The sequence below is a fragment of the Pongo pygmaeus genome, chromosome 13, assembly GCF_028885625.2.
Source record: "Pongo pygmaeus isolate AG05252 chromosome 13, NHGRI_mPonPyg2-v2.0_pri, whole genome shotgun sequence".
In the NCBI taxonomy this organism is placed as follows: Eukaryota; Metazoa; Chordata; class Mammalia; order Primates; family Hominidae; genus Pongo; species Pongo pygmaeus.
Window position 1 is genome coordinate 121,864,952 of NC_072386.2, and position 18,528 is coordinate 121,883,479.

At 40.7% G+C, this 18,528-nt stretch overlaps 1 protein-coding gene across 7 annotated transcripts in view; it reads left to right on the plus strand.

The window, feature by feature from the left end:
- The window catches only part of NUP214 (nucleoporin 214), a 108,388-nt gene that overhangs the window by 46,111 nt on the left and 43,749 nt on the right, over window positions 1-18,528 (plus strand). For 6 of the 7 annotated variants that reach the window (XM_054500209.2, XM_054500210.2, XM_063650418.1 and 3 more), the window contains exons 22-26: window positions 1,445-1,708; window positions 2,851-3,012; window positions 5,702-5,801; window positions 14,719-14,794; window positions 16,481-16,559. In XM_054500209.2, coding sequence (XP_054356184.1) covers window positions 1,445-1,708; window positions 2,851-3,012; window positions 5,702-5,801; window positions 14,719-14,794; window positions 16,481-16,559 — 681 coding nt within the window. Of the gene's footprint in view, window positions 1-1,444; window positions 1,709-2,850; window positions 3,013-5,701; window positions 5,802-14,718; window positions 14,795-16,480; window positions 16,560-17,886; window positions 18,245-18,528 lie in introns of those variants that run through there. The other variant, XM_054500213.2, reaches the window with a different exon arrangement.

Here is an 18,528-nt window from a genome sequence, read left to right on the forward strand (position 1 = left end):
CATGTGGCTGTAGAGTACATGAAATGTGGATAGTGCAATCGAGGAATTGATTTTTCATTAATTTGCTTTTAATTACTTTAAATTTAAATAACCACATATGGCTACTGGCTACCAAATTGGATAAGACAGCCGTAGCACATAGCATTGGTTTTTAGTGGCATTTGTTTATGTTATACTTACATTATGACAATAAAATCTTGCAGAGCCATATGCACATGGGACACAAAAGTCAATAAATATTTGCAGAGCCATTTTAAATAACTTGGGGAAGGAAGAAAAAGGGCTAGATTATTTTGTTTGGTTTTTGTTTTTTCCAATATACAGGAAGTATTCACTTGCATTCTGAAATTTATGATAGAAAGTAACATGACATAAAGCCTTACTCTTCGTAGTCTAAACAGAAGGCCGGGATTCAGTTCAATTCAATTCTGTTTTCTCTTTTGGGTTTTTCTTGTTATTTGAGAAGGAGTCTCACTCTGTCGCCCAGGCTGCAGTGCAGTGGTGCAATCTGGGCTCACTGCAACCTCCACCTCCCGGGTTCAAGCGATTCTCCTGCCTCAGCCTCCTGAGTAGCTGGGAGTACAGGTGTGCACCACCACGCCCTGCTAATTTTTATATTTTTTAGTAGAGATGGGGTTTCACCATATTTGCCAGGCTGGTCTTGAACTCCTGACCTGGTGATCTGCCCGCCTCAGCCTCCCAAAGTGCTGGGATTACAGGCTTGAGCCACTGCACCCAGGCTTTTTTTTTTTTTTTTTTTTTTTTTTGAGACAGGGTTTCACTCTGTTGCCCTATTTTTTGTAGAGACAGAGTCTCACTATGTTGCCTAAGCTGGTCTTGAACTCCTGGCTTCAAACAGTCCTCCTGCCTCAATCTCCCAAAGTGCTGGAATTATAGGCCTAAGCCACTGCACCCAATCTCTTGTATTTTTTTTTAAACCTAATTGTCTGAATCAGAAGAATCATTAGATTTATCTGGAAATGTTCAAGACACTCAGGACTAAGGACATTCTTTCTATTCCATTTTGCGTTGGACCTGTTCTTAGAAGCTTATCATTAGAAGGTGACAGTAATGGTGTGATTGTTCACCCCACCGTGGAAACTTGCCTGTTACATTTCTAGTATATTATTATTATACTAGTGAGGGCTCCAGGTCTTCTACTTTGACACCAGCATTAATTCTGTCTCTTACTTTTTCACGTTCTTTTATTTAACAGCCCCAAGATGTTCTCGTTCACACACCTCAGTTTCTCAAATCCCCAACTGAGCAAAGACCCAAAACCATTTTTGTTCACATTTGACAATACCTGCTCCCATTTAAAATAAGTAATAATTAAATCATTTTACAAGTTGAGTATTTTTTTTTTTTATCAACAGTGAAAATTACTTAGCTTTTGGGCTTGCTTTGAGTTGTCTAAATTATGTTTTGTTTGGGGCTTTTATAGCCAGCCTGTCTCGATCAGCCTTTCTGTCTCAGAGATATTATGAAGACTTGGATGAAGTCAGCTCAACGTCATCTGTCTCCCAGTCTCTGGAGAGTGAAGATGCACGGACGTCCTATAAAGATGAGGAGGCAGTGGTTCAGGCCCCTCGGCACGCCCCCGTGGTTCGCACTCCTTCCGTCCAGCCCAGTCTCTTGCCCCATGCAGCACCTTTTGCTAAATCTCACCTGGTTCATGGTTCTTCACCTGGTGTGATGGGAACTTCAGGTAAGTAAACAGTGGGAAAGGAAACTGTTTTTCCCTATGATGTTTCTAACTAATGAAGGAATTGTAACTGGGTTTTATACTGTCACACCAATATGGTGGTTGGCTCCAGCCCACTGTTTTTTTTTCTTTTTTTTTTTTTTTTTTTGAGGTGGAGTCTCGCTCTGTTGCCCAGGCTGAAGTGTAATGGCGCGATCTAGGCTCACTGCAACCTCCACCTCCCGGGTTCAAACGATTCTCCTGCCTCACCCTCCCAAGTAGCTGGGATTACAGGCGTGCGCCACCACGCCTGGCTAATTTTTGTATTTTTAGTGGAGACGGGGTTTCACCATGTTGTGTTGGCCAGGCTGGTCTCAAACTCTGACCTCAGGTGATCCACCTGCCTTGGCCTCCCAGAGTGCTAGGATCACAGGCATGAGCCACTGCACCTGGCTGCTCAATCCACTTCTGCTAATATTCTAGAAATTAGAAGACTAATTGAAAAGATGTGTGTTCCCCTTGAAAGCAGTTGCTAGGCCATTGTGAGGAAGGAGATGGCTCTCCAAGTTTATGCGCTGTAACAGTTTTTCTGCTGAGCCAGCTTGTTTTTTAAAACAGGTCTTTTTCAGAAGTAAAAGGGGGCTGTTTGCTTCAGTTATAAAGCAACATCCACACTCATATCTTTTAAATCCTGGCTCATTTCAGCCTGACTTGTGGCATATTCTGCCTCAGAACTCACCAGCTCTGATGCTTGTGGTCAGTATTGGCTCACTGTACTGACAGGTGTTGTGCCCCCACACTTTCAGTACAGTGTCAGGGCTTTGCATCAAAGTGACTTCCAGCAGAGAAAAATACCAGTGTTAGGTACTAGCATGAAGAGAATTTGTGAGAGGGGATCAGGGAATTGGTCTATGTGGGTATGAAAGTTATATCTCAATCAGTATCAGGAAATGATGATGTAAAGTATCTTGGTAGAGGTGGGTAGGCAAATTTCATGCGATAACTGAAAGATATAGATGCCAGCCTGTTAGTTTACTGGTACTTTTCTATGTTAACACCAATTTTAGCATTTTCCTTGCTGTCGAACGTAAAGAATTTACCAATTTAACCTTTTGTATGTTCCTGTTCTCTCACCCACTCACACTTAATTTTTCTTTTCCTCTTAGTGGCTACATCTGCTAGCAAAATTATTCCTCAAGGGGCCGATAGCACAATGCTTGCCACGAAAACCGTGAAACATGGTGCACCTAGTCCTTCCCACCCCATCTCAGCCCCGCAGGCAGCTGCCGCAGCAGCACTCAGGCGGCAGATGGCCAGTCAGGCACCAGGTAAAAGCTGTAGCCCCATACCTGTACAGAGGCTGATTATGAGCTGTCTGAGTCACAGGCCAGGACAGCAGGTGGCAAGAAACAGTGGGCTCTCTTTGGTGCCCTTCAGAAGAGAAGATTGATGTGACAGCCCTCTCCCCTTTGTGGAGAGAGTTCTAAGAAACCAGAGACTAGGTCTGAAAATCTTTGCTTTTAAGGGGAGGGATTAGAACTGCCACATTTAGTTAAGGTGGAAATCAGTGGGGTTTGTTTTTTTTTTTTAAACAAAGTTGCTAATCCTACTTTTGAATAATGTCTGCTTAGAGCCCTAAAATTATAACCTTTGAAATTCGATCATCTAATAACATTAGCATCATCTCTTAGTATCTTACAGATTGCAGCTACCCCAAGAGGTAGGTATTTGAATGGCTATGTTGGCTGGGCATAGTGACTCATGCCTGTAATCCCAGCACTTTGGGAGGTTGAGGTGGGAGGATCACTAGAGGCCAGGAGTTTGAGACCACCCTAGGCAACATAGTGAGACCTCGTCTCTAAAACAAAACAAACACAAACAAACAAAAAGAATGACCATTTTGGGTTTGAGTAATCTGAAGTTCAGAGAGGTGAAGGTTATCCCACCAATAAGTAGCAGAACCCAGACTCTAACCCTCTGCTCTTTTTCAGTTGAGCATGTTTTCTTCTCCAACTATATCTTGCATGAAGCTTTTTTTTTTTTCTTTTGAGACAGGGTCTCACTATGTTGCCTAGGCTGGAGGACACTGGTGCGATCACGGCTCACTGCAGCCTCCGTGATCTCCCGAACCCAGGTGACCTTCCCACCTCAGCCTCCTGGATAGCTAGGACTACAGGCATGCACCACTACACCAGGCAAATATTTAAAAAATTTTTGTAGAGACGGGATTTCACCATGTTACCCAAGCTGGTCTCAAACTCCTGGGCTCAAGTGATCCGCCCGCCTCTACCTCCCAAAGTGCTGGGATTATAGGCATGAGCCACTGCTCCTGACCAGAGCTTTTTTTTAACACTGTAAAATTTAACTTTTACAGATGGAAGTGCTAATAAGCCAGTTAGCACTTAACATTTTGTCAGTGGCTTGTCATTATCCCAAACTTTCTACATTAATGTACATTGTACCTTAGGATTTTACAGTCTGCGTAGTTGGTCTCAAAGACTTCAGTTATCACTAGTTATCAGTTTTATAAGCTAGTAGTTCTCAACTAGAGGCTGCCCCCACTTCCCTCTCCTCCACCCCTGAAACAGTTGGCAGTGTTGCTGGCATTTGGTGGGTAGAGGCCAGGAATGCTGCAAAAAAAAAAATCTTTAAAATGCTTAAGACACCCCCACAACAAAGGGTTATCTAGCCCCAAAATGTCAGTAGTGCCAGGGTCAAGAAACAGATATAAGCCAAATATTTTCATTTTAGCTGAGTAGAATTATTTTTTTAGATGTATCACTGCTTACAATACTTATCAATTTAGAGTGTTTTTTAAAGACTAGAAAGACATAATAGTTTGATTTAGGAAAAAAGAACTAACATTAAACAGTGATAAGTCAAAAGGTTGTAAAGAAAAATTCAAATATTAAAACCTTTGTTAAGACATCTAACATATATATTGAAGAACAAAACAAAGATAACTTTTAAGGTACCTTTGAGCTTTCTAAAAATAGAATTCTTTGATCTCTTTAAATATTACTTGGACCAAGCAGAATCTTGCCATTGTGCTGAACAGGCCTGAAATCAAGTTGATCGAGTCAATGATCTGTAAAACGTTAAAATCTACTAGGATTGAGAATTGTTCCACTCAGCAGAAGGTGGTGTGATCTGTATTATCATGTTGGATGCAAAAATTTCTAAGGTATAGGCACCTTTGAATATGAAATATGAAAGATGTGCAGTCGTAGGCAAGATGTTCTGGTCACTTCTCTGAAAGAGGGAATAAAAGAGAATTAACTACACAGGTCTGTCATTCTGCTTGTGATAACCACTTTCACCTTGGCTAGTGATGCAGTTAGTAATGATCCACAAGCGTTGCTCAGGCTTCCTTAATTGCTAATTATAGAATGTCATTAAGTCTTTTGGGATACAATTTAAAATTATAAGACAAAGTAAAAGCTGATAAGTAGGTGTCAAATATATGCCTCTTAGTCTCTTCTCCCATTATTGTCCAAGCTCCATTTTCCACATTTTATTCATTATGCCTGTCTGTCTCACTAGGCGATGAGTTTCTTTAGAGAAGAAACTATAGATACATTTTGTATTCTCAGCCCCTAACACAGAGCCTGGCACATAGTAAGCCCATGTTAAAGAAAGACAGAGTGAATGAATGGCAGAAATCCTGAGTCCAGATGCTGTTAATCCTCTAGCTCAAGCTGCCCTTTTCCAGGACAAGCCAGCAGTGTGGCAGGTGTCTCAGCTCTGTTGTAGAAAAGCTGTCCAGAGAATTCTTTTCCCCTACTCTAGTACATTCAATTCAGTTACAGAAAGCCTTGTTCCATCACCTTTGTTAATGGAGTAGGCCAGGTGTTCCTTTGAACACAATGCTGCAAGAACTACCTGGAGTAGATTTCCTTCACATGATAAGGCTCTAATCTGCTTGGGCTCATGTCTTGGTTTTTCATTTATATGTGGCTAGAACTTTTTATCCTTTGCTGGAATTAATATGGTGTTCTCTCTTCTCTGTTTAAATAGCTGTAAACACTTTGACTGAATCAACGTTGAAGAATGTCCCTCAAGTGGTAAATGTGCAGGAATTGAAGAATAACCCTGCAACCCCTTCTACAGCCATGGGGTATGTTCTGACTGCAGTGTGTTTCAGCCCCTGGCTGCTTCTGTAGTAGCGGTGGACTGCCTGCAGGGAGCAGCAGTGCCACTGTCACAGTCTGGTTTCCCGCACCACCTTAGGTTATAAGGGGGGTGGCGGCTAAGCCTGCCTACACAATGCATTTTCAGGAGATTGTCCTTTTTAACTGGCCAGTGACAGTTGCCTCACAAACTTTTAAAGTTTGTCTTGATGCTGTATGCTCAGTTTCTGTTTGCCATGTGTAAGTCTCTGTGTGGTACGCATTAGGTGTGCAGGTTGATTTTTTTTTTTTTTAATGCCCAAGGGGTTCCAGAGTTGATGCTTTGGGTCTCATGCAGACATGATTCTAGAAACTGTAATCTCAAGGGTGACGCTCTCCTCCCTCACTTCCCTTCTCCAGGCATTTCTGTTCTTCCCATTTCTTTTGCTTTTGTATAAAAGACAGCAGCTCTGTTTGGAGACTGTAGCTTCTCTGCCATGCCATGTTTGAGGGCTAGATTGTTGCTGGTGGAGCTCACTTGTTTTTTTGGTGGTGGTGGTGGTTTTGTTGTTGTTGTTGTTGTTGTTGTTTTTAGACAAGGTCTCACTCTGTTGCCCAGACTGGAGTGCAGAGTGCAGAGTGCAGTACGATCATGGCGCACCGTAGCCTTAACCTCCTGGGCCCAAGCCATGCTCCCATATCTGCCTCCCAAGTAGCTGCTGGGACTGCAGGCGCATGACACCACACCCAGCTAATTTTTTAATTTTTTGTAGAGATGGAGTTTTTGCCGTGTTACCCCAGGCTGGTCTCAAACTTCTGGGCTCAAGTGATCCTCTCACCTCATCCTCGCAAAGTGCTGTGATGACAGGCAGGAGCCACTGTGCCCAGCCTAGCTCACTTGTCTTTAGTCCTCATCTGTGTTCAGAATTCAGGGTGCTGACTCCCTCCCGCTGCCCTGGGCAGGTTCACAGAACATGCCTGTGCCCTGCTTTGCCCTGCATATTTTGTGACTGTGATCCCTTTAGACCAACCACCATCCCCTGTGGCAAAGGGAAGAGTTGAGGGACATTTCCTCACTTGGAACATGGGGATCTTGAGGACTAGTATCAGGTTTCTGGGAGTTAGTGTCTGGTACCCATGATTAGTCTAGCAGCAAGAAGGGCAGCCATAGACCTTGTGGTTCTCCACAGCGTGCCCACCCTCTGCCATCGCGCAGAGCAGATCTACCCACGGCTCTGTTTTCCCTCTCTCAAGTGACCCTGCCTCACTGGTCCGCTGGCCTCTTTTTTTCCATGTTGTTCTGTTTATCAACACTGCTTGTTTGAGGAATTATTAGTTATCTCAGGGCCATACTAACAGTCAAAAAACAAGCCTTCTCTATTACTATTTTGTAGTGACCTCGGAGCCTTGGTATGCTGTTTAGACCAAGATGGTATTTGTGGTTGTTGCAAACTTTTCAAGGGAAAGAACTATGCATTAGAGTTTGGGAATTGTAGCCAGATTCCCAGCATAGGGAAGGCAAGGAAAAGCCACTGAAAGGCAGAATGTTACGTAAGATGGGAAAATTCAGCATATGGTACAGGAAGTATTGTCTGGTATTTCTGAGATATATTAGGTGCTAACCATGTGTGAGAAGCACATTTTGGAGATTCCACTTCTCCTTTTCTCAAGCTTCATTTCCCTAAATGGTTCATCTGAGCTGATCTTTGATGAAGGGTTTGTTCAAGGAGTAATTTTGAGTCTACTCTTTCTGACAAGAAAAAATCTCAGACAACTTAAGAAATCTTTAAGAAACTTTCTGTTCCATTCTCCACAGAATTGGACTCTGGTATAATTATTTCATGTGTATGCCCAGCATGGTGCCTGAAATGTAGAAGCATTCCTTTCAATAATCATTTATTGAATAATAGGTAAACTCTACTCCAAACATAAATTGAAAAGTGAAAATTGGTATTTACTGCCACCCCTCCCCAGGAAAGATCGAGAGAATATGTTCATTGTAAAATGACTCGCTTTCAGATTCTTTTATGTTTTATTTTTAAAATTATTTTCAGCCAGCTCTCATGGAACAGATTCTTTTAAACAGTAGTTTCCTAAGTGTATTTTAAGTCTTTAATTTTGCAGTTAGCTTTTTCTCAGTGGTATCTACAGAAGATTCATCATAGAATGAGCTTACATATTTCTGCCATTGGTGTATTTTATGTTCATTGGCCTCATCCATTCAGTTCGTTGGAAGAGTGTTTATCTGGCGCCAACCCACAGCTATTCAAATTCCTTTGCAGTGCTCCATCGCTTGATTCAGCAGATCTTACACAGCATCTGCTGTGAGCATGATACTGCCCTGGGTACTAGAGATAGGGTAGTTGAATAAGACAAACCAAGCAAGAAGACAGCCGGGAAACTGCCAATTACACAAACACTTATTTTGGTGTGCATTCATTCATTTATTCTTTCAACAAATACTTAATGAGCATTTGTTGTATGCCACACACTATTCTTAGGTGCTGGAGATAAACTACCTGTTTTGTTGTTAGCAAAATAGACTGAAAAAACTAACAGACTGATTGTTTGGAGAGACAATAATCAAAATAAATAAGTGAAATATATAATATATTAGATGGTGATATGGTGTGATGGAGAAAATTAAAGCAGGGGGAAAGGTTAGAGAGTATTGTCTGAACATGGGTTATAATTTTAAATAGGCTGGCCAGGGAAGGCCTCTTCGGGAAGGTGACCTTTGAATGAAGAGAGAAAGGCCACACAGCGGGTCTCATTAATATCTTGGAAGAAAGCTCCAAGCACAGGGCCTGTAGCAGGAGTGTGTCTACAAGTTGAAGAGCGAGCTGGGGGGGCCTCTGGTGACAAGAGTAGAGGGAGCAAGAGGAAGAATGCTGGGGGAGGAGGTCAGGGAAGACTGTTGGTGGACAGTGTCTGTTTGAGTCCCTGCTTTCAGTTCTTTTGGGTATGTATGTAGGAGTGGAATTGCTGGATCACATAGCTCAAACTGGTTTACAGAGGTGCTGCACCATTTTTCATTCCCAACAGCAATGTATGGGGGTTCCAGCTTCTCCACATCCTCACCAACACTCATTATTGACTATCTTTTTGGTTATAGTCATCTTAGTGGTGTAAAATGGTATCTCACACTATCAGTGGTTTTGATTTGCATTTCCCTAATGGCTAGTGATATTGAGCATCTTTTCATGTGCTTATTGGCCAGTTGTATCTTCTTTGGAGAAATATCTATTTAGTTCCTTTGCTCCATTTTAAAATTAGGTTGTCTTTTTATTTTTGAGCTATAAGTTTCTTTATATAATCTGTATTAAAGTCTTTCCTCAAGCATATGATTTGCAAATATTTTCTCCCGTTCTTTGAGTTGTTTTTCACTTTCTTGATGTGTCCTTTGACACAAAAATTTAGTCCAGTTTATCTATTTTTTCTCTTGTTGCTTGTGCGTTAGGTGTCACATGTAAGAAACCATTGCCTAATCCAAGGTCATAAAGATTTACACCGATGTTTTCTTTGAAGAGTTGTGTGTTTTAGCTCTTATATCTAGGTTTCTGATCCATTTGGAGTTAATTTTTGTAACTGGTGTGAAGTAGAGATCCAACTTCATTGTTTTGAATGTGGATATCCAGTTGTCCCAGCACCACAACATATCTTTTCCATCCTTTTATTTCAACTTATTTTGTCTTTATATTTAAAATGGGTTTCTTGTAGCACAACAATGTGAATGTACTTAATATCACTGAACTACATGTGCACTTAAAAATGGTTACTTTTAAGATGGCAGATTTTGTTAAGTGTATTTTACCACAATAAACAAAAATAATTTTAAAAAATAAAATGGATTTCTTATAGACTAGGGGTCCCCAGCCCTGGGCTGCAGACCACTACTGGTCTGTGGCCTCTTAGGAACCGGGCCACACAGCAGAAGGTAAGCGGCAGGCGAGTGAGCATTACCACCTGAGCTCCACCTCCTGTCAGATCAGCGGCAGCTTTGGATTCTCATAGGAGCATGAACCTATTGTGAATTGCACATGCGAAGGATCTAGGTTGCATGCTCCTTATGATAATCTAACTGAATAAAATATAAAATTATAGCCTGATGATCTGAGGTGAAACAGTTTCATCCTGAAACCATCCCCCTCTGCTGTCCGTCTGTGGAAAAAATTGTCTTTCACAAAACCAGTCCCTGGTGCCAAAAAGGTTGGGGACCACGGTTGTAGACAGTATATAGTGGGCCTTAGCTTGGTTTTTTTTAATCTTGACCATCTGTGACTTTTAATTGGAGTGATGAGATCGTTTACCTTAAGTGTAATTATTGACATGTTTCGGTTTAAATCTGTTATATAGCTACTTGTTTCTATTTATCCCATCTGTTTATTGTTCAGTTTTTGTTTTTCTGCCTTTTTTTGGGTTAAATGTCTTTATGACTCTATTTTAACTTTTTTGTTGACTTATTGGCTATAACTTGGTGTTATTTAAGTGCTTACATTAGGGTTTATAGTATACATCTTCAACTTATCACAGACTGTCTTCAAGTGATACTATATTACTAAAGAATAGTGTAAGAATCTGACAGCAGTATTGTATTTTCTCCCTTCACCACCTTTATGCTATTGTACATTTTACTTCCACTGTATTGTAAACCTCATGATACATTGTTATAAACAGTTGACTATCTTTCCTACCCCCTACCCCCAAGATGGATTCTTGTTCTGTCGCCAAGGCTGGAGTGCAGTGGTGCGATCTCAGCTCACTACAACCTCCGCCTCCCAGGTTCAAGTGATTTTCCTGCCTCAGCCTCCCTAGTAGCTGGGATTACAGGTGCCCACCATCACGCCTGGCTAATTTTTATATTTTTGGTAGAGACGGGGTTTCACCATGTTGGCCAGGCTGGTCTCGAACTCCTGACCTCAGGTGATCCGCCTGCCTCGGCCTCCCAAAGTGCTGGGATTACAGGCTTGAGCCACCGCGCCCGGCCGACTATCTTTTAAATACATTTAAATAAGAAGAAAAATGTTTTCGTGTTTATACATATAGTTACCATTTCCAGGGTTCTTCATTCCTGTGTCTGGTCCCAGCTTGCCATCTGGTATAATTTTTCTTCTGCTGAAAGGACTTCCTTTAATGTTTTTTGAGGTTCACATCTGAATTCTTTTAGCTTTTGTATGTCTGCAGAAGTCTTTATTTCACCTTTGTTTCTGAAAGATATTTTCACAGGGTAAAGAATTCTAGATTGGCAGTTTTTTTTTCTTTCACTGATTTAAAGATGTTCCTCTACTTTAAAAATAATAACTCTAGTAATGACCAGAAACTTAAAAGGAACTTTAATCCTTTTGTTTTTCTAATTACAAGTGTTTGTTATAGATATAAAAAAGATAGTTAAAAAGAACAAAATTAAAATCACCTTTATTCCCACCACAAATGTATGATTGTTATTTACACATTTTTTCATCCTTATTTTATGAAAATGTTTCTTGTTAGAGAAAAATTTGTATGCATGCTGCTTTGTAAATTTGTAACATTTTCAGGTTAATCATGAAATGTAATTGTTTACATTTTCCATGTCATTAAAAATTCTTACACTATTCGTATTTTTTCTTTTCTTTTTCTTCTTCTTTTTTCTTTTTCTTTTTTTTTTTTTTTTTTTTGAGGTGGAGTCTCGCTTTGTCACCCAGGCTGGAGTGCAGGGGCGCAATCTCAGCTCATTCCAACCTCCGCCTCTCAGGTTCAAGCAATTCTCCTGTCTCAGCCTCCTGAGTAGCTGGGATTACAGGTGTGCACCAGCACAGCCAGCTAATTTTTGTATTTTTAGTAGAGACGGGGTTTAACCATGTTGGCCCGGCTGATTTCAAATTCCTGACCTCAGATGATCCACCCACCTCGGCCTCCCAAATGCTGGGACTACAGGCGTGAGACACCGCACCCGGCCTCTCCTTTTTTTTTTTGAGTTGGAGTCTCGCTCTGCCACTCAGGCTGGAGTGCAGTGGCACAATCTTGGCTCACTGCAACTTCTGCCTCCCGGGTTCAAGCGATTCTCGTGCTTCAGCCTCCCAAGTAGCTGGGACTACAGGCACCTGCCACCACACCTGGCTAATTTTTTTGTATTTTTAGTAGAGACGGAGTTTCACCATGTTGGCCAGGCTGGTCTCGAACTCCTGACCTCAAGTGATCCACTCACCTCGGCCTCCCAAAGTGCTGGGATTACAGGCGTGAGACACCGTGCCTGGCCTATTTTTTCATATTTAATGTGGGTTTTTTCAAAGCTCTAATGCAGTTCCGTCTTACATTATTTAAGTTACTTAGCATCTAAACATTCATGCAGGAAATACAATTTGCTTTAACAGACTTTTGGATACTATTTTAAAGAATGTGTCTTTGAAGACATTAAATTTACCAATGGAGAAAATAGTTGGCAGTTATATTTCCATCGACAGATGTCAAAAACGCCCAAGAATTGAACATAGAGTGTTTGTTTTCAGTATCTTCTATCATTTTCGTTCTTTTTCCCTGTTGATTTCTTTGTTTCTTCAGTTACTCTTGGTAAGTTCCACTCTCTCATATATGAGTATGTATGAAAAGATACATGTGATAGTGATTAAGATTTACCAAAATAAAACATAACCAGGTCTCTTGTTTTTTATGCTTTTTAAAATCCTGAAATAAGTTACAAGAAGTTGAGGCTTTTTACAACAATGGGATGAGTATTTACCTTGTTGAAGTTCATTAAAGTTGAAGGGATCAATAATAGCAAAGGGCCTAGGTGACATTTTAATGCTTCACAACCCAATTTTATAATCGTGTGTAGAGTACACATCCATGGAACGTGTGCATTTGTCTGCCTGTGTTGGCATGTAGTGCTGGTAATGTGTGGCCAAAAACAGAAAAAAATGACTCTTCTGTGTTTTATTTTTCTCCAAGAACCCGAGTTTCCAAACTCTTAGTGATCTGTGCCTCTGTCGCTCATTTCTGAAGCAGGAGCTTTAGTGTTGCTGATAATGTCAGTGTCATTTGTAGACTCACTCAGTAAAGAGATGTCTCTTTGGGGCTCTGTTATAGCACCATTTTCTTCTTGTAGTCCTTTGATTTTGCTTTTCATGTGTAGAACAAAGAATATCAAGATGAATTTCTGATATTTTTCAGCTCCATATTGCTAAAAAGTAGAATAAAGTCATCTAAGATATGGGTACTTCTGAATTTGGCTTTTCTTTCTCTTGATCATTTCTAGCTATTGATTTCCATTGTTTTGGTTCATGCTTATGCACAAACGTTTGAACATATTTGTTTGAGAGTATACTGTTTTTTCTGTTTGCTGTCTTGGATCTTGATAGAGATTTATTGGATCTGATTTGTTAGTTGGTTTACTGGCTGATTGCACTGAACAGCATTTCTTTGCAGGGGTGTCACGTGGTGTGTAGGTACTGTGAATCCTAATTTTGTGTATTTGGGGATTTAGGATACTCAGGAGATACATAGCATTATCACAAATAAACAGAACAATAATTACACTCAGTCTTATTCATGCATAATTTACTATCATGTCACAATTGAATTTTGGCTATAAAAAATTTTCTAAAATTTGGATAAATTGCTGCTTTTATTTTTATTTCTGATTTCTGTCTGTTTTTGAGAAAGCATGAAAGAGTTTCCTTTCCTTTGTAATCCTTGTGAGCTCCAACCTCTTCTCTAAGCAAGTCTGCTGTATCTGCCCAGGTACTGCTCAGGGCCCAGCAGTCTCACTCACACATTCTTTTCCGCTGGTACAGATTCAGCGGAGGTGACGGGGGAACACTGTACCTGTATTGCCTGCTTGGTAAACTATCTCCGGGGAACAGGGATGTGTTTCTCCAGAGAGATGCATATTTATAGCTGCTTCTGGCTTCAGTAGAAGCATGAAACGGGTTTTGTTTCATTGAACATAAGTTCACTTTTTCTTCTCTCTCAATCTAATAAAGTCTGTTTAGGAAGGTTCTCGTGTTATTCCAGCAGAGAATCTCAATGTGCTTGTAAGGTTTGTTAAGCTGTTTGATAATTTTCTTCTGTGAGGCGCAGGCCTATCTTTTATCTTCTAAGTTAATTTTTTGATGGAAAATACGAATCCTCCCTAAATCTAGGGGAGTTCTGAAAAATAACCAGGTCCTACAACTACTACTGCTATATATACCAGTCAGAGTAGCACTGGGCTGACAACAGATAAATTGAAAAAATTGCCCCTAGGAGCCAAGAACTTTTGTGTGTGATTACACTAACAGGTCGTTTTCCCATATGTGAACACTAGTTATTGAAATAACAGTTCCTCGCATACAGTATTCACCTACTTAAGAGTTAACAAAAGATGATGAGAGCTCTTTCTGCGAATAGGGGTATACTTTTCATGCTGTAGCAAAGATGCAGGTTGGGAATGGAACAGTGGTACATTTGAATCCCTTGGATGCTGACCTGGTGAGCCCTGGAGATAGCTGCTGTGAGAAGCTAAGATCTCTTTGGATAGCACCTTTGTGGTAGCAGCGAATTGGATGCATAGGTGGCAGTGAGAATGCTTCCCATAGAGCCTGCTTGGGTAAGAGAATCAGGAATTCCTCGTGGTCTACAACAGGGGGAAGGGCCAGGGAGGAGGCGGGCTTATACTCTGGATAGCAAAAAGATCTAGTTCTGAATGGTTACTAATTTTTTTCTTAGGATTGCAAAAAGGAAATAAGTTATAAGGCCACTGCTTTGACTTTCATGCTGAAAACCCAAAGTTCGTTTTTAAAATTTATCCTTCCAAAAAAAATGTCAAATCAGTTGGATTGGGGTCCCATGCATCTGTATCCTACCCAAAACTGGTATCGTATATTGGACAGAAGATTGGCTTGAGAATGAATGTGATTTTTACCTAGTCATGCCTTTCTCTGAGTGTATGCTTTGTGTGTCTTTCAGTTCTTCAGTGGCCTACTCCGCAGCCAAAACACCTCACCCAGTGTTGACCCCAGTGGCCGCTAACCAAGCCAAGCAGGTAACTTACTGATTTTTACTCCTTTTTTTTTTTTTTTTTTGAGACAGAGTCTTACTCTGTCGCCCAGGCTCAAGTGCAGTGGTGCGATCTTGGCTCACCACAACCTCTGCCTCCTGGGTTCAAGTGATTCTCGTGGCTCAGCCTCCTGAGTAGCTGGGATTACAGGCACCCACCACCACGCCCAGTCAATTTTTGTATTTTTAGTGGAGACGGGGTTTCACCACGTTGGCCAGGCTAGTCTCGAGCTCCTGACCTCAGGTGATCCATCTGCCTTGGCCTCCCAAAGTGCTGGGATTACAGGTGTGAGCCACCGTACCCGGCCTGAGTTTTACTTTTAACATTCATGCCGTGTCTATCTTTGTAAGTGAAGACCATACTGTTTTTAAGTCTTGACTTTGTTTAAATGAACCATAAGTCTGATAAAGGCCCATAATCCTTTCCCCACAATTTATGCCAGTCTTGACATGGCTGTTAATCAGAGTAGGTCAGTCAGGACCTGATACTGTCTTCATAGGCCATTTAACATTCTGCACCTAGTAATTTGGGGTCATAATTCTAATACCATACATTTTTATATGAGGTCTTTTGCTTTGCAGTTACTTTCACATTATCTCAGTTAACCCATACAACAGCCATGTACAGTGAGAGGATAGGTATTTAGATATGTCTTGCTGGTGAGGCAGCCTAGGCTTGAGTGACCAATGCAAACTCTCACGATTAGTAAATGGTGGAACCAGAGCTGGGACCCAAGGCTTCTGACTTCTTCCTGTCCATTGCTCATTTCACTACACAGTTGCGTATCAATGTCTGGGGTATAGGTTATGTGGTTTTCTCCTGCAATCCCTGTTTGTCAGAGTTTGCATATTTTTAGTGATGTTATGTCTAGCTTGTCTAGCTTCAGGCTTTTGCCTGATAAACATTGTCCCTTAGAAAAATAGGTGATATTGTAAACAGTTAAACAATCCAGAAAAAAGTGATAGGGGATGGTTGGAAGGTCAGTCAGGCTAGTGCTGAAACTCTTCCTAAGAAATTCTGGTTTCTCTTCCTACTCTTACATCTGTCTCTGAGATGAGTAGTTTGTGTTAGAGATCAGAATTTGAGACTGGATAGCAGGACTTGCCTATTTAAGTTCTCAAACTTGCCTCTGTTCCTTAGTTTACCATAACTTAAAATGGCATTTAAGCATTTAGCATTTGATCTTTCTTCTGGAGGTATTTGTGTTCACCATGGAAAACACATGATAAGGCATAAGTCATGGCGAGTGAAGGAACATTGACTGGAGATGGATAAGTCAGTTTTGCTTTTAACCTTATTGTACATGCTTTGAGAGCTAGAACCATTTTATTCATTTACTCCTTCATTAATTCATCTACCTAATATTCAAGTGCTTTTGATGTGCAAAGCACTGTGCTAGGCACTGGGAAGATAGCCATGAACTAGGCCAGTGTGACTGCCTTCTTGGAGCTTGCAGAGTATTTCTATTTTCATCCTTTAATATGATCTTACATGTGGTTAACTTAAATTGAGACCTTTTTTTTGTTTCCTTTTTCTTTTTGGTAATTTATCTAAAAGTGTTTGTCCTTGCTTATTTTAAATTATATTTTTGCATTTACATTTTACATATTTCTTTGTTACAAAGAATGGTTAGTGGTTTAACATAAACATTTTGCTTGTATTCTGTTATAGGGGTCTCTAATAAATCCCCTTAAGCCATCTGGGCCTACACCAGCATCCGGTCAGTTATCATCTGGTGACAAAGCTTCAGGTCAGTTTGCATTTTTGTTTTCTTGAAAGTAAAGGTGAAAGAAGCACTCCACCATAGGGGTTATTGTTCTGGATCACTGAGACGGTCGCCATAGGAATCCACCATGGGGGTTATTGTTCTGGATCGCTGAGACGGTCGCCGTAGGAATCCACCATGGGGGTTATTGTTCTGGATCGCTGAGACGGTCGCCGTAGGAATCCACCATGGGGGTTATTGTTCTGGATCGCTGAGACGGTCACCGTAGGAATCCACCATGGGGGTTATTGTTCTGGATCGCTGAGACGGTCGCCGTAGGAATCCACCATGGGGGTTATTGTTCTGGTTCGCTGAGACGGTCGCCGTAGGAATCCACCATGGGGGTTATTGTTCTGGATCGCTGAGACGGTCGCCGTAGGAATCCACCATGGGGGTTATTGTTCTGGATCGCTGAGACGGTCGCCGTAGGAAACAGGAGTCACATTTGATGAGATGGGAGCGTTCAGGGTAGCATGGCCATAGACAAGAGATCTTCAGCTAATGAAGAATTTCTAGAAAATTAGTATGCCCTTCAATGGCTGTGTAGACTTCTGAAATTTTTAGGTTAGTTTGAAAATGATAGAGCAATAGGAGAAAAACCTCCCTTTAAATTATTTTCCTAAAACGGAACAATAGTATTATCTCTTTCTTCGTTGCTGGATGATCACAGTTGAGAGGAATGGATCAGAATGCTAAACGCTATTTCTTCCACTAAAAGGAATTAAAAATTCTGTTGGTCCACAGTGACAGTTCAAAAGCCTGTAAGGGAGAGAAAGTAAAACAGATTTGTAAGATCTCAGAGTATATAATGAGTCAATATTATGAGATTTTATGGCTTCACATAACTTCTCCTACACTCACTCAAGCATAATTATTCTTAATTTAGTTTTCATAGTAACCATGAGGATTTTGACCAGACACTTTGTCCAAGTGTCATTGCCCAAACCAACTTTATGCAGAATGTGGGTCTTCCTCAGTGTCCCCTTTTCTTGGCTCCTTTATTATAGCCTACCTAATTTGGCGTGTATTACTTCCTGCTGCAAGGGTCTTGTGCTGTCTGCAATACTGAATTTTTACAACACTGTTGATTCTGACATTGGTTTCAGTCATGCTCTTAAGTGGGCCTTCAAGCAAATTGTTAGAAATTGAACTTCATACATTAGCAGCCTGCCTCTCATAATCTTAATCATACAATCATTCTGACTTTCTCTGTAATCCCAAACTTTCTGATTGGATACTGGGTTTATCTTTAGTAGCTATTCCTTGCAGAAGGAAACCATTATTGCATAAGCCAGAGTTGTATTCTAGAATTCGGAGTGATATAGAACCACAGTTGGTATCATGTATGCCTCACATGAGAAGGAGGTATCTAGCACTTCTCGACCGGGGCCTAAAGCTTTATGTTAAAAGCAAAATTTTATAGTGGAACTGTGAAGACTTGAGTATTTTACAAAAAGGTTTTGAAAGATCATATACTCTTTTTTCAAGGACTTCATTGGAGAGGTTTTTGTCACTCTTGGAGTTAGAATCAAAGAAACCTAAGGAACTTTGCTTTATGCATGTCTGGGCAAGTAGTGTGACTTGCAAGAAATTTCCGAGATTCACCTCATTGCTGATCATGAAATCCACTCTTTCGTTACGAGGTGTTCACTTCTGTTTTCACTTGCCAGGTAATCAAGGTTTAGAAAAGAACTTTTTTCTTTTGGTAGGAAAACTTCCCTGAAAGGTGCTGCTTAAGAGTTTGCAAAAAGTTTCTTTTTGAAAAAGAGCATTTCTAAAACCTAGAGAATAGTTCTCTTATTAATAATGGAAATACCTTCATTGTTTTTCTGATTGTAAAACTATTACATGTCCAGAAAAAGTCTATGGTGTAGAGATATATAATGTAGAGTGTGAAAGCTGCCCTATAGATTCTGTATTCCAGAGATCATGATTTCATGTATATCTCTTGAGG